The 16,622-nt window shown below is 45.8% G+C and overlaps 1 protein-coding gene across 5 annotated transcripts in view; it reads right to left on the reverse strand.

Annotated features, from left to right (window-relative positions):
• The window catches only part of LOC135197012 (1-phosphatidylinositol 3-phosphate 5-kinase-like), a 385,140-nt gene that overhangs the window by 195,465 nt on the left and 173,053 nt on the right, over positions 1 to 16,622 (reverse strand). For all 5 annotated transcript variants that reach the window (XM_064223905.1, XM_064223907.1, XM_064223904.1 and 2 more), the window contains 7 exons: positions 8,273 to 8,387; positions 7,397 to 7,543; positions 6,596 to 6,751; positions 5,935 to 6,097; positions 4,830 to 4,968; positions 3,221 to 3,300; positions 3,006 to 3,047 (listed from right to left, as the gene is read on the reverse strand). In XM_064223905.1, the coding sequence (XP_064079975.1) occupies positions 3,006 to 3,047; positions 3,221 to 3,300; positions 4,830 to 4,968; positions 5,935 to 6,097; positions 6,596 to 6,751; positions 7,397 to 7,543; positions 8,273 to 8,387 (842 nt within the window). The remainder of the gene's footprint in view (positions 1 to 3,005; positions 3,048 to 3,220; positions 3,301 to 4,829; positions 4,969 to 5,934; positions 6,098 to 6,595; positions 6,752 to 7,396; positions 7,544 to 8,272; positions 8,388 to 16,622) is intronic.

The raw sequence follows: 16,622 nt of genomic DNA on the forward strand, positions 1-16,622 counted from the left end.
ATGTCCTTTGGCAAATGGGTGATACTGCTCTTGCTAAGAAAGAGCTAAAGACAGATCTCTTCTTCAATACTCCCGTTCCAAAAAAGAGAGGCAAACTTCCACAGAACCGTCCATGACCGCTCTGTCCCCAGGCAAGGCCAGGACGCTCGAAAGTTCCTCCATGGAAACAAAGTCCGTGTCCTGAGCTCTCTTCGCTAATGCTCCTAAAGCCCAGTCCATAAAGTTGAAGACTTCTAGGGTTTTAAAGAGGCCCTTTAGAAGGTGGTCCAGCTCACACATGCCCCAAGTCGCCTTAGCAGACAGCAACGACTTCCTCCTAGCAGAGTCCACTAAGGAAGCAAAATCCGCATCCGCGGAAGAAGGCAGACCTAACCCCATCGGCTCTTTGGTCTCGTACCACCTTCCTGGTTTGCCTGTTAACTTGGAAGGAGGGCAGGAAAAAACTGTCTTGCCCGCTTCCCTTCTGGAAGTCAACCACTCTGAAAAAGTTTTCAATGCCTTTTTCATACAAAGAGCGGGGCGCATCTTAACGAAGGAAGACGATTTGAGAGCTTTAGTGCTGGACATCAACGATCCTGGTGAAGGAGGGTCCGCAGGATGAAGGGAGTCTCCGAACTCCTTTAGCAGCAAAAGAGAAAGTCTCTTGTAGTCCGAAACTGCTACACTTTACAGGCTCTTCGCTTTCCGATAGCCTGGTCCAACTGATCTACAGAAGGAGATCGTTTTGGAGTGATCTGGCTCTTCCCGGGAGAAGAACTCCTTTCCCGAGAAGGGGAGCGCGGAACATTAGCACTCCTATACGAAGAGTGAGGCTCCTGTCTGTCGGCAACACTCTTGTGCCTACTAGACTCTTGTTGTCTAGGTTCGTCGGGTTCGTGGCGCTTGCTAGGCTCCTGGCATCCTGATTCAGGGCGCTTGAAAAGATCCCCGCGTCCTGATTCCTGACGCTTAACAGGCTCTTGGCGCCCTAACACTTGACGCCTAACGTACTCCTGGCGTCCTGTTTTCTGGCGTCCTAACTCCTGGCGCCCTGACTCCTGACGCCCTGACTCCTGGCGCCCTGACTCCTGGCGCCCTGACTCATGGCGTCCTGGCTCATAGCGTCCTGATTCCTGCCTTCTAGCAGAATCCTGACGTCCTGAATCCAGAGTTCTAAGAGGCTCTTGACGTCCTTCTTGATTCTTCTTGCTGCCTCTTTGCGCCTGTCTGGCTCCTGGTCCTGAAGACCCAAGGGATCCTGATACCTAAATCGGTCTTTCCCGGTTCCTTGCACCTAAACCGATCGAGACTTCTGCTCGATGCGCTGTGTCTAAAATGAGGGCGCTTCGGGGAAGACAGCCTATAGGGCGAAAGGGCTCTTCTCTCAGGAGAACAACTCCTATCCGACGAGTCTCTCGACGAAGGCGATAAACGTCCTGGAGATCGTGAGATGAGAGTTCTCTCCTATACGAAGAAGGACGCTTAGCGGAACTCTTAACAGGGAGCGAGACATCCTTCCTCCTTGTAGAGTCCTTAGCAAAAGAGCCTACGAGCGAAGCTAATTGCTCTTGCAGATTAACCAAAAACTTCTTGGTCGGATCCTGAAGAGCAGGCTCCTCTTGTCTAGTCTTCTTAGGTCCCGAAGGCCAATCCTCGGGAAAACGCTCTGGGCTGGAGTCAGCAGCGTCTCCTTTAGGCGCCTTCCAGGCTCTCTCTTCAAAGGGCGCGAACGGGAGGCCGAACTCCATCCTCGTCTAGGAGAGGAAGAGTCTGAGGCCGAAAAACACTCCTTTAGGACGCCTTTTCTGCGGCAATCCGAGGCAGCCTGGGACTTAACAACAGGATCTGCCGAAGGGACGCCTGACCGTTGGGGATGTTCTGCATCCTCCCTGCGGCTTTTCGAATTCCTCCTCCCCTGGTCCTGGGAGTTTGGAAGAGGTCTAGGCCTAGGAGCAATGAGGAACCGGTCAGCGCCCCCTCCACTTGCACTGGGAACACTGCACAAGTCACTATCACCACTCTTACCTTGGTTTAGAGCTCGTAGCTGAGCTTGAAGTTTCTTAATTGAAGCTTTTACATTTTCCCTCTCTGACGAAGAATCTTTGGATTCAGAACAGGGAGAAGCAGCTGAGGCTAAGGGAAAATTGTTAGATGGAGAGTTAATTTCTTGTTCTAAGGAGCAAGATCTACTAGATGACCTAGCTGAAGCCTTCCTCACTCTATCTCTCTCAAGCTTCCTAACATATGATGATAATTCCTTCCATTCAAGCTCCGTAAGGTTCTCGCATTCCACACAGGTGTAATAAAAGAACATTCATTCTCCCTGCATTTAGCGCAAATACTATGCGGATCCAATGCCGATTTAGGCAGCCTAACCTTACAGTCTTCCCTACTGCAAACTCTAAACATAGGTGAAGCCTTAGCGTCAGACATCGTGAAAGAGTAGTCAAAACCAAAGTCGAAAAACAGTCCACAATAAGCGTATGCCAAGCCAGAGAAAAAACAGAATACGTCACCAAAAAACCAATCCAAATTCTCGGCAAACGAGTTGAAATCCAAGATGGAGGAACGAACAATAGGTGTTGTCTGTTCAACCGACAGAGAAATTATGGCTTAGAAAATGGGAATAGTTCCAGACCCCGCCACCCAGCGGCGGGAATGGTGGATCACCTGACCTACCTGTCGCGTGTGCCGCGAGTTTTGAAATTCTGTCGGGACGACCGAGTCTATAGCTAAGTATATATCTGCTGGGTAAGTTACTTGTACAAAAATAATTGCCAACTTTTAATACCACAGTTTTTACTCCATAGAAGCAGGTGTACAATGTGTTATATAACTTTCAATACATTTTTTCATGTACTGTTGTACATCCAATACACATTACTATGCTCTAATGTCTTTCCTACATTTTGCAAGACAAAAAGAAATAACTAATTGTACATTCTGATGATGCAACGTCAGGTCTTAAAAGTAACAAGTACATCTAGTGACAAACTTAAGGACATGTATATATGTATACTACTTACTTTCTTTGGTTTCTTCATTCTGCTTCTGCTGATCTTGAGAATCTAAAATGTGAGGAAAAGATAACTAATTACTAAAATTTGATTCCAAGACTTTTCAAAATCAAACTGTGAGGGTAATAGACAATTTGGTAATTAATTTCGAACAAAAACATTACAATCACGATTCATAGTAAACTAAAACACTGGCAAAACTCAAAGATTTACTAGCTACATACCCAATGCAGATTTCCCAGCTGAATCCTCATTTGCAGAGTACCCCTTTTCCCCTTCATCATCAAGAGGCTCACTTCCATTACTGCAAATATACAGATAGTGAGTTCTGAAAGAAATGAAAGCAACAATTCTTTTTTTAGAAATACAGTACGTATGTCCATCAATGTCTCCATCCTAGTTACTGCTTTTTGATAGTGTGGTCGCTGTTCATCCTGAAGAGTTACACTCTCATGGTAGGTCCAGGGCTCTATAAAACCAACCAACCAATCTCAAAGAATTCTCTTATAGTTGGTCTCAGCCAGAAGAGTGCTTGTTGGCACAGTAAAAGAATATACAGTAAATGACTTAGGACAGGAGGGCTCCACCTCCTGTCTACAGCAGCTGCCTCAGTTTCCCCTTCATGCTACTTGCATAGATGTAACAGCAGCTCGTATGACAGCTATCTTTCCCATCACACTTTGGTCTGTCCCACAGCTCACTTATTCCCAAGTTTTGCTCTGGAAATATGTTCGACTGCATTTGTCAATCATCATAACACCACCTAAGCTAGGTAGTACATAGTTTTAAGAACCAGTGAAAAACTTTAGTTCCTTGAAATGTTTATGAGTGGGCTTATATTTGTTAAAATTGGGAGCCAGTAGGTCTACAAGGCGAGAAGTTAGGAGTAGATCACTAGGCTACGCTGTAACTGCTGTGCTGTTTTTTCCAGTCTGACAAAGCAATAATTAGCATTAATGCAATAATGTTAGACAGTTTTGTTATTGCAACTCATTAGTCAACAACTTTTTTAACACTGATGGATAAATTGAGGTTAACAAAAGGTGAAATCAGGCTAGCCTAACTTCTGGTGTACAAAATTACAAAATATAGCCTTGATAGTAGTTATCAACTGTGCTTGACTTGCAAACCCTGGTGTTTACTAAAGGCCAGTATTTTCTTTGTAGAATTTTATAATCAACTAAATGGACTTTGCTAGATTAAAAGTTCCCCAGTTATTCTTATTACGTATTGGAATCTTTTCAAGTGTTAAAAGAAATACATTTATGTACATCTACTTCCAACTCATATTACTCAATCGACAGTGACAAAAAATGTTGAGAAAAATTTTAATGGCTTGGAGGATGTTGGTAATTCTCAATTTGTCAACACATGGCAATAATGATGACAGTAAAATTCAATCAACTGATAATTATTAGAATGTAAAAATTACCATAATAAAAAATCACATAATTCTAACATTCATATTTTATAATACAATATTATTATAATATCATTGGATACAGTTAGTAAGACCTTTGTTATTATTTTGAATACAACTAATCATAGTACAGTATATGATTTTTACAAATGGATAAAACCCTCCAAAAAAGTTTTGGTTTTTAGAGCTTTCCAGTTTTTAGAAATTTGGATAAGGGATTGTAAACTTTTACAAGTAATAAGTTGTATCATCATACAAAAATTAATAATTCGTCAGCTGACTTATAAAACATAAGGAACTCCTTTTTAAACTAATGTTTACAGTTGCTATTCATCAACCACACTGTAAACATGAACACAATTAGGAATTAACATAAGACTAACAATATTCAGTAACCTATAATGGGCACTTACTTCTTTTGATTCTCTTGGCCTGGTATATCACTGAAAGATGCTGACAAGCTCAATGAATCTGTAGAAACACCTGTTATTGCAGATGATGCCACAGAAGCAGTGTCACCTCCTTGTTTCTGAGATGTGGCACTGCACATTTCTGTAAACAGAAATATCATTGAGACTGATGTTACTGTGCATAAGACTTCTCAAACTAGTTACATTAGTACAATAATTTATCAGTGTCTTAGTACCAGGTTATTTACATACATAATCTTTAAGGGACCTCCCTTTCTGCAGTCCTTTGTTACTTCCTCCTTACTATGATAAATGATGAAGGGTAACCGTGGAATCATTTTTGTATGTCAAAATTTTCTTGAATTTATAATGTCAATAAATATAAACTTCTATGAACTTGGGAAATCTAAACTGGGATTTATCTCTTTTGTCCCTTTACTCACAGACTGCAACCCTGACATTTTCAAGTCCACAATTCTTGTTAAACAAGACCAAAATATTAGCATTAGAAAATTCAGTATCAAAACCTGGTTTAAAGACTAGCACCAAATAAATTACCAGTAACTTTACAGCAGAAACAGTATAATAATCATATTTTACCAGGAACTTTACAGCAGAAACAGTATAATAATCACAATTAAGAGTAATAAGTATAAAAATATCTTAAATATCTTGGGAGAATATCTTTTGCTTTTATATTTATCCTTTAGATGTCAATGCACTATATGTTAATCTCTATTCTGTACTATTTTGTACACGTTATACCACAGCATCCACCTAGCACAACCTTTATACTATTAGTCAGCTTTCTACCTCTTCATGTCTATCACATCTAACAATGACTATTCATCTCACTTTCTTATCACATACCCAAACCATCATGATCTTTGATGTCTATTTTCCAGATTTTCTTACTCTTTTCCTTTTGTTCTTTTATGCTCTATTTATTCTAAAGAAAATGTCTGACACAGAATTTTTTAAGTTTACTACTAGGATACTTACCTTTCAATGGAAAAAATGAGTCCAGTAAGATCCTTTTTCTTCCTATTGCCCTCTTAAATTCTGATCTGAAGAAACAGAGTCAATAATGCTTTAAATTACAACTTACCTCCAGTTGAGTTATTAGCAAGAGCTGAAGCTACAGAGGATGTAGATATAGAACCACTCGTGGACTGACGAGGGAGGGGATTTCCCCCACTTCCAGATGCTGCCATAACTTTGGCTTTCTCAAGTCTTTCTTCTTTCTTACGAAGCTGCACTAAATCCTGAACCTATTGGTAAAGATGTAGTAAAAAGATTTCCTGTAGATAATAATTCAAATACATATTGGATAATTCAAAGACATATCAATAATATAAAAAATAACTCACTTCAAATTTGAAATACTAACAAAAGAGTTAAATTTTGGTGTGAGAAATATTCCATCTTCAACTTTCCTTAGTGGGTTAATGATAGGTAAAATTCAGTAAATATTTATGTTTACTTTTCTTGTTCTATGGCTTTGGCACTGCAGGAATTAACCATTACTGGTAGTCCTTTACATACAGACTATTTTACATTCCAAGAGCTCATTTGTAAGTTCAATTTGTTTGTAAATAACACTCTGCTTTGTACGCTTTCCATTAAAGTTAATTTGGTCCTTGTACGTAAAGTTTCCAATACGCAAAATCTTTCATCTTTCCTTGAAAAAGTGGCAGAAAAAGCTATGATATTACACTTCCTTACCAAGTGATTGAGTAGGCCCTAAGGTACTGTGAGATCTTTCTTACCTTTAAATTCCAGTCAGAGACAACTTGTGCTATCAATATCTTAGCGGTGACAATCTTGTCTTTAATTTCCATCATTGCTGTGGTTACCTCTTGGACTGTATTAGGAGTAGGAGGGTGCAGCCTTCTTGCCTCCAGGGTGGGTGATGTTAATTGTAGCTATAAAAGCAAAATCTATCTTAGAATACAACAGAAATGTAAGATGAGTTAGTGTGTGGTACAGTGTATGGAAAAATATTCTGTAGAACTATGCAATGACCATTATGTATAAAAGTTTGTAACATTATGATTTACACTACTATTTTCCTAAAAAGTAATGGAACTTCATTCCTTCTTAATACACAATTCTTCACCTACATGCATTTCATATATAAACCTTAAAAGGAATGAAAAGACATTCTTATAAAAAAAAAAGGTTAGATCCACTAAGCTGGTTAAATCTTTAGGGTGGAGTCACCAACTCGGTTAAAGTTAGAAAACCCCTGCAGTTGGAATACCTGGGATAAGATGGGAAAAACAAAAAAGGGATCTTATGTCATGAGACAAGCCAATCTCTTAACAATTCAAAAATAATAAACAAAGAGTAGTGATTTACCCAGCCAGAGATGAACATGGAAAATATAACTCCCATAAATTTACAATTCAGTTTAAAATTCACAGGAATATACCTGAATGTTCAAATTTTATGGCAAGAACTGATGCATTACACAACAGAGTAAAATTAAAGTACACAATACTTGAAAAGAATGAGAGAGAGAGAGAGAGTCTTTCGTAAGTTTAAGTATTTTTAACCTTCCATCTCACCTGAATACTTTCTATTTGCTCCCTGAACTTTGCGCGCTGAGAATTCTGATGCTCACTAATTTCCAAAATCAGAGGCTGCCAACGGAGATTGCTTTCTGAAGAAAGTGTAGTTACCCGTTCGAGAATAGTAGAAAAAACTGAATAACCCTACAGATAAAGAAAATAAATAAAAAGCATTTATTAAAATGAAAATAATTACCTACTTATATAATATATATAAAACTCCTGAAAAACTCAGTTTTGATGTTAAGTTGAAAAATCTTTACAATTACTCGAGATCTATAAATCATTCTCCAGTTGCATAGATGAACTGAATTAATGAAATTGTGGAGTGGGCAAGCAAGCATGAAAGATGCATTTATTAGGTCACATTAAACTTAACTAAAAAATCCCAAACGCATTCAAATGCATAACTTCCAAAGAATTCTGTGCACAAAGAATTCTGTGCACAAACATTGTATGTCAAAATAAACAACAAATATATTACTTGTGAATACCAATTTACATTCACAGATTCTTGGCTATTACTTGATGTGGAATGCTTTATTATAATTTACATAATAGCAATTTCTGTTAGTATCTCATAGTAGTATAATTAAACCTCTATGGATAACTTTAAAAAACTGAGGCATATAGAGAATGGGTACACAATTATGACTTGCATTTGCTTTTGAAGACAGAGATATGCAAAAAAATCAGTATTAAAATTACCTCAATATTCATAAGAAATTACATTGCAAAAATACCAATTTCAAAAATAAAAATCAACAAAAAGCAGAAATGCATGATGAAATCATTTTTCTTATGTACATATACTGATTACTGAGGTACAGTACTGAAATATAAAATGAGCTGAAAAATGGAAAATAAAATTACCTGTATGGCCACTCCTTTAATTTGTTCAACCACGGATGACTGTGTTACAGGTGGTATACATAAGCTCATTTCAGATGGTGGGAGCATGATTTCTCTTACAGTTATTGGATTGTACCTAGAAAAGAAATTTTTTGAAGATCACAGTATGTCTATGATAAATTTTATAGCCTATCTTTTGATTTTGCTGTAGCAGCGTGGTTTCCACTGGGACTTAAAAAAGGTTAAATTAATTTTTCTGCAAAATACTTCAGGTAATGAGATGGAGTGAACATTAAATGAGCCTTTAGAAAAAAAAACTATACAGTTTGAAATAAGGAGCAAAAGTTATTTCCTAAAGTCTTGAAGGTTTGCTATCAGAATTACAGGTATATAAATTACTGCTAAGCACTACAAGTACATTCAGGTTCTTACCTTGTAATAGTTTGGGGTTGTGATAAAATAACAATGTCGAAAATTGTATTTTTCCTAACTATACAAACCTGAGGTCCTTTAACAAAAGGAAGGTAACTTAGCGGCAGCTGAACCGGTCGTAAGCTTCGAACAAGGGGGTTTGGTAGTTAACTACTTGTCCGGCAGTTGGTGGTCAGCTAGACTGCGAGGAGAGGAGTCACTTTGCTTTAGGCCCAGGAAACGCAGAGTGAGGGGTGGCATGAGGTGGGACTATGTGTAAAGGACCTCAGGTTTGTAGTTAGGAAAAATAAAATTTTCGACAAATTGTTATTTATTCCGATACGTATACAAACCCTCGGTCCTTTAACAATAGGAAGACTCACTTATTGGTGGGTGGAATCTGAGTCTTATGAACAGACTGGTGTTCGTCCGACCTTGGTTCCCTCCCTGATCGGGGTGTGCACCGCAGGATCAGTGGCCAGACTTCTGAACCAAATTTATAAGAGGGAGGCCAGCGTACCTCTTATAAATAGCAAATAAACAAGAACTAGTTCCTACTTCAAGAGCCAATATGAAGTCAGGATAGAGCTCGGTCGTGTAGCTTACCTGCATCTGCTTCCTGTTCAGCGTAGTGACGACCACGGCCCTCTGCCCACAGGTAGAGGAGGAAGAAAGAAGGAGTAAGAGAAGCCAGTCACACTCTCTTTCGCTCATCCATTCATGCAGTCCCACAAGGATGCAATGATGTTCTGTCTGCTCGGGTGCTGGGTAAGCTACACAACTTGTTGAGCAGCCACCACGGGTCCCAAGGAAAAGGTGTCCAAGGACCTGTGGGTAATATCCCGAAGGTAGAAGGAAGTAAAGGTGGTCTGGTTGGCCCAAACCCCTGCCTTCAGAACCTGCGCCATTGAGAAGTTCTTGGGGAATGCAGCCAGAAAGAAAGTGTGTTCTTGGAAACCTCTTTCTTGGTAACCCCAGTGCTAACGAAGAGGCGTTGACACTCAGGCCTGAGGTGTCGAGTTCTCTTCAGATAGCACCGTAGCGCCCTCACAGGACAAAGAAGCATCTCATCCACATCATTATCAGTGAAGTCCTTCAGGGAGGGGATCATGAAAGACTCGAACCGGTCGTCAGGAACCGAAGGATTCTGAGTCTTCGCTGTGAAGTTCGGGACGAAATCAAGCGTTACGGATCCCCATCCCCTGGAATGCTTAACGTTGAAGGAAAGACCATGAAGTTCTCCTACTCTCTTCGCCGATGCCAGGGCCAGCAGAAAGAGGGTCTTGAGGGTCAGATCCCTGTCTGACGACTCTTGGAGTGGCTCGAAGGGTCTTCGAGCCAAACTCTTAAGGACAAGAGTCACATCCCGACCCGGGGGCCTGAGTTCCCTGGGTGGGCAAGACCTCTCGAAGCTCTTCATAAGGAGGGAGATCTCGAAGAAGGATATATCCACTCCTTGCAGTTTAAGTACTAGGGCCAGGGCAGCTCTGTATCCTTTAACTGCGGAGATGGAGAGGAGCTTCTCTCGGCGAAGGAAAACGAGGAAATCCTCTACCTGCTGAATAGTGGCTCTGAGAGGAGAGAGACCCCGTCCACGACACCAACCACAGAAGACGGACCACTTTCCCTGGTATACAGCTGCAGAGGACTGTCTGAGGTACCCAGCCATCTCTGTTGCTGCGCTGCAAAAAAAGCCTCTCGCTCGCAAGAGATGGTGGATAACAGCCAGCCGTGAAGACACAGGGACTGAACCGATCGGTGGTACCGTTCTATGTGTGGCTGGCACAGGAGGTTGTGCCAGGGGGAATCTCTCTCGGTGCTTTGGCTAGCAGAGCCAGCAAGTCCGGGTATCAAACGGCCTGAGGCCATTTGGGTGCCACCAGGGATCATCCGAAGATTCGGGGTGACCAGCGCCCTGCTGATCACCTTGCGAATCAGACAGAACGGAGGAAAGGCGCACAAGAGGAGGTTGTCCCACGGGTGTTGAAGAGCGTCCTCTGCAGCTGCCCATGGGTCCAGCACAACTAAGTAGAAAACCTGGAGTTTTCTGTTGTGCCGGGTGGCGAACAGATCCACAACTGGACGTCCCCACAGGTTGAAGAGCCTTTCCGCCACGTCTGGGTGAAGGGACCACTCGGTTCCTATCACCTGATCCTGACGGCTGACCTTGTCTGACACCACATTCCTATTGCCTGGAATGTAGCGGGCTGACAGCTCTACCGAGTGTACCACGGCCCACTTGTGCACCTGCAACGTCAACTGATGCAACGGGAGGGACACTAGGTCCCGTTTGTTGACGTACGCCACTACCGTGGTGTTGTCGCTCATCAACACCACTGAGTGTCCCACCAGACGATCTTGAAACTCTTGGAGAGTGAGAAACTCTGCCTTGAGCTCCAGGACATTGATGTGAAGGTGCTTGTCATGATGATTCCACACACCCACAGCCAGCAACTCCTCCAGGTGTGCACCCCATCCCTCAGTCAATGCGTCTGAAAACAGCAACATCTCCGGGGGGGAGGGGGAGTGCGAAGAGGCACTCCTCTTACAAGGTTCCCGTCATCCAGCCACCAGGCTAGGTCCTGCCTCACCTCCTCCGTGAGAGATACGGGGAAGAAAAGTGGGTCTCTTGCCTGTGACCAACACTCCTTTAGTCTCCATTGAAGAGACCACAGGTGAAGACGCCTGTGAGGGACTAACTTCTTGAGAGATGACAGGTGACCGATCACGACCTGCCAATGCTGAGCTGGCTGCTCCTGTAGAGACAGGAACCTTCCTGCTGCTTCCCCGAACCTGCTGATCCGCAATTCGGCGGGGAAGACTCGCCCTGCTACTGTATCGATCAGCATGCCCAGGTACTTCATCCTCTGCTTGGGCTCGAGATCTGACTTCTTGTAATTCACTACGATCCCCATATCGCAGCAGAATTCGAGGAGTTGATCTCTGTCCTGTAGCAATTGCAAGCGGGAGCTCGCCAGGACTAACCAAGTGTGAACACCTGTGGGCCAGTAGAGAGACCGAAACAAAGTGCCCTGAACTGGTACACCATCCCGTCGAGGATGAAGCTGAGGTACTTCCTGGAGGATTGATGGATGGGTATCTGGAAATATGCGTCCTTCAGATCCACAGAAAGCATGAAGTTGTTCTCCCTGATGGAATCGAGCACTGATCGTGCTGTTTCCATCGTGAACCGAGTCTGGCGAACGAATCGGTTCAAGGGAGAGAGATCTATCACCGGGCGCCAGCCCCCAGAGGACTTTTCCACCAGGAAAAGTCGACTGTAGAAGCCCGGTGACTGATCCCATACGATCTCCACAGCTCCTTTGCTCAGCATGGCTTTTACTTCCTGCTGAAGCGCCACGTCCTTGGCCGAACCAGGAATGTACATCTGTAGATGTACCGGGTTGGAGGTGAGGGGTGGCCGAGACTCGAAGGGTAGTAAATATCCCTCCCGAAGGACGTTCACTATCCAGGTCTCCGCTCTGTAGTGCTGCCATGTTGCCCAATGGCTCGCCAGGCACCCCCCACTTCTCCCAGCAGGTGAGGGGGAACGCCGTCCCTAGCGTTTCCCTCCTCTCTTCGACTTCTTCTTCCTGGCTCCTCCTCGAGAGGAGGGCTAGTTACAGTCGCTCCTTACAGTCGAAGTCGAAGGCAGTCTTTTTCCTCTCGGCTTCGAAGAAGCGATCGTCTTAGCTGCAGAGGAAGCAGCGCTAGCTAAACTCTTGGGCTTAGCCGCAGTTGTTCGAGGTTGCCCAGCCACCTTTGAGACTGCCTGGTGGACTAAACGGTCACTTTCATCAGTGCGCCGTTGTTCCACCGCAGCGTCCTCCATCTCTCTGGAGAAGAGAGAAGGAACTCTGCACCGGCCCGTTGCGAAGACCTAAGGCCGCCTCTCGCCCAGCCGCCCTGGTCACTCGAGTGAGGACAGCCTCCCTACGCCTCAGAACTAGGTTGGCCCACAGGTTAGCTGTCTGGGGGGCCATGTAGGAGATAGCCCTACCTCCAGACTGGCACAGCCTCACGAAAGCCAGGTCCCCTTCAGGAGTGATGTTTTCTGAGGAGGACGTGGCTTTAGACACTGTGTGGGACCACAGGTCTATCCAGGAGGCTGCTTGGAATGCTGCCATGGCAGTAGATTCCAAAGCAAGTGCCTCTTGCTGTGAGAACCAGAGGTTCTCTGACAGGAGCTGCTGCAGAGACACCCCGGGAGTTAGCCTAGGTAGCTCCAGGTTAACCTGCTTGGGCAGCAGAGGGTCCTCTGATGGCACATAGAATTGCCTCCGTTGCGGTAGAGAGGTGGGGGAAGGAGCTTGGAAGACCTGCCGGACCGAAGCGAACCTCCTGTCCGGAGACGAGAGCACACTGTCTGCCAAGGCTGATCACGGCAGACCCACCATCGCCCTGGGTTCCTTTTTGGGTCCCCAGAACGACTCCAAACCCGATGTAGGCTCAGTAGGTGGGAGCGGCGATTCTTCCCCGAGGTCGTTGTGCTGACGAATCAGCGCAATAACCTCTGGATCTCGGGAGTGACTGCGTCCTGCGGAGACGGACCGTCAAGCCCGTCCAGCGAGAACGCTCCCGAGACCCTCCTCCTTCCACAGGAGGAACCACAACAGACCCCTCCCGGTCTCCTCCTGCCACTTGCACGTACGATTTGGTCGGTCCTAGGACTATGCCAGGTTTGTAGGGCATCGTGGCGGGATCGCGAGGAGCGCGTCACCCTGATCGCCTTGCTCTTCCTGGTGTAGCCCGAGGAAGTTGAAGGGACGGGAGAGGTAGACCTGACTCTTCCCCCTCGCCCACCGGCAGAACCGGCGTGCTGGGGGGGCTGCAGGCGATCGCCAACCCGCGGTGGTGATTGAGCTGCAGGCCTGGTTGAGCGGCTGGACCGAGAACAGCGGCAACGGTCCCAAGCATCAGAAGAGCTGCTGCTGGTCCCCCTCTCCGCCCGGTCCCGGTGGAAGCGGTGGTCCGGGGACTGGCAGAGTCCGCTGTTGCGGTGGGAGCGAGGCCTGTCCTCACGGCGCGTCATGCCACTTGGACCAGCCGAGGGGACCGCTTCCTCGCCTCAGCCCGCGGCCGGTCTGGGACCGTTGCGTCAACCCTGGGTACCGGCGGCTCACCACTAGAGTGATCGCTGTTCTGGTGGGAGTCACCTGGGCGACTCCCGCCAGTCTTCCGCTCCGTGCCTGGATCCTGGTGCCAAGCAAACTCGGTTGCCTGGGTCTTGGCTGCACGGTCACCCGCGGGCAACCATACACTCGGTACCTCTCGCGAACGAGAGGCCAAGACGGTACTTGGCGTCGAGGCAGAACCTCTGGGGCCAGGCGAGGAGGTACCGGTGTTAGCCAGCACTCCTCTAGTCCCCGTCTTCTTTTTCCTTGCGGAAGGAGAGACGGGCCCCGTTCCCGAAGGAACAGGAGGACCAGCGGAAGTCCCAACCGTCCCACCCTTAGAAGTCTCAGAGCAAGCCTTCTTATGGGGGGAGGAGGCTACCTCCTCCTTCTTCAGCTGTGGGGCCTTAGAAGTCGAAGGGGAAGCAGCGGCAGCAGAAGACGACGAAGAAGATGATGAAGACGACGACGACGACACCTTCCTCCTCCTCCTCTTCTTTGTCAGCTTCCTCAGGACCACCATCAGGTCTTCCATCCAGGACGGAGCCGGGGCAGTTGCCGAAGCAACAGGGCCTGACTGCACCTGTCCGGAAGGACCTGGGGTGGGGGCAGCAACACCACGGGCAGGAAAGACAGTGGCAGAAACTGGTACTGGAGCGGCAGCAATCTCAGGAACAGGAGGCGGGGCAGGAACCAGCGGCATCCTCTGTACTGGAGGTAGGTCTAAAGGAGAGCTCTTGGGACACCGGAAGTCAGGGGCTGGAGCAAGAGCGGCAAAACCAGGTGGCAGCGTCACAGTAAACCTCTGAACAGCAGCTGTTGGGGTAACCATGGCAACGTGCTGGGTGTAGACCAGGTGCGGCGGAGAAGTGTAGCCAGGCGTGGATACCATCGTGGTCGGGCCATAGTTACCGGCCTGGTCCCTCTCGCCAGATGACTAAGCAGCCCCTGAACACTCTGTGTCCCCTGGAGCCCCAGCAAGTACCAGGCTCGGCCAAGATTGTCCCCCGTGGCAAGCAATTCTGAGGAAGGAAGAGTAGTTGGGTTAGTAGGGGGGGGGGGGGTTTCCCCCTCGCCCGGGGGGGGACAGTTCCCACCCAGAGCAAACGGACAACCCCGAATACAACTGCACTTCGGGGTACCTAGCCCCCTCCTCCACACTCGACTGATCGAGAGAGGAGGAGCGAGATACCTCCCCCCCCCACGAAGGGGAAGGAGCCATACGAGGGAGCTGAGATGGAGGGAAGAAAGAAGAAGACGTGTCTGTGACCAAGGGAGTAACAGGAGATCCCTCCGATGACTCCCTGGCCGGCTTACGCGGTTTCTTCCTCCCTCCATAGCGCTCCCACTGCTCCTCCGACCAAACAATACACACATCACATGGCTCAGTGCGAGAGCATTCTTGCCCTCGGCACAGAGTGCATAATTCATGAGGGTCTACCTCGAAAGAGGACTGAAAGGCCCCACAGTTACGGCCCTCCACACCAGGGCACAATCTGCAGGTGATGGGGGGGCGAGGGGGTCTCTCCGGCTCTCGGGAATCCATAATAATTCACAATTCACGATAGTATGAATAATACAAAACAACCACGTACTTACGTTAGCTTTGCACATGCACACTAGTAAGAGAGAAAGAGAAAGAATCTTCACATGAAGAAAACCAAGCATACAACGAATACAGCGGGCAGAGAGGCGAGCAACATGTCTATCCACCAGCACGGCCGAAAGCAAAGTGGCTCCTCTCCTCGCAGTCGAGCTAACTGCTGGACAAGTAGTTAACTACCGAACCCCCTTGTTCGAAGCTAACGACCAGTTCAGCTGCCGCTAAGTTACCTTCCTATTGTTAAAGGACTGAGGGTTTGTATACGTATCAGAATAAACGTGCGATTCATTAAAAGCAAAATCTGTTATACAGTATTTTCAATATCATTACTATTAGGTAGTTTACCAGACCACCGAGTCAATATACTTTTTGCAGTGAGCTGGCCTGACAATTCTTTCAATTAGAGGTTTTATATTTTATGCAATGAATTGAAGTTGTTTATTATTATTATTTTTTTTTTTTTTTTTTTTTTTTTTTGCTCTATCACAGTCCTTCAATTCGACTGGGTGGTATTTATAGTGTGGGGTTCCGGGTTGCATCCTGCCTCCTTAGGAGTCCATCACTTTTCTTACTATGTGTGCCGTTTCTAGGATCACACTCTTCTGCATCAGTCCTGGAGCTACTTCAGCCTCTAGTTTTTCTAGATTCCTTTTCAGGGATCTTGGGATCGTGCCTAGTGCTCCTATGATTATGGGTACGATTTCCACTGGCATATCCCATATCCTTCTTATTTCTATTTTCAGATCTTGATACTTATCCATTTTTTCCCTCTCTTTCTCTTCAACTCTGGTGTCCCATGGTATTGCGACATCAATGAGTGATACTTTCTTCTTGACTTTGTCAATCAACGTCACGTCTGGTCTGATTTTGCACGTAATCACCCTGATCTGTTTTTCTGATACTATAGTCCCCCCACAGGATCTTTGCCTGATCGTTTGTTTTTCCCAATATCACTCCTTCAGGTTGGTGCTCGTACCACTTATTACTGCAAGGTAGCTGATGTTTCTTGCACCAGGCTCCAGTGGAGGGCTTTTGCCACTGAATCATGCCTCTTTTTGTACTGGTTCTGTGCAAGTGCCGGGCATTCACTTGCTATGTGGTTTATGGTTTCATTTTTCGTATTGCACTTCCTGCATATGGGAGAGATGTTATTTCCGTCTATCGTACTTTGAACATATCTGGTTCTTAGGGCCTGATCTTGTGCCGCTGTTATCATTCCTTCAGTTTCCTTCTTTAGCTCTCC

This window comes from Macrobrachium nipponense, chromosome 18 (assembly GCF_015104395.2).
Source record: "Macrobrachium nipponense isolate FS-2020 chromosome 18, ASM1510439v2, whole genome shotgun sequence".
Classification (NCBI taxonomy): domain Eukaryota; kingdom Metazoa; phylum Arthropoda; class Malacostraca; order Decapoda; family Palaemonidae; genus Macrobrachium; species Macrobrachium nipponense.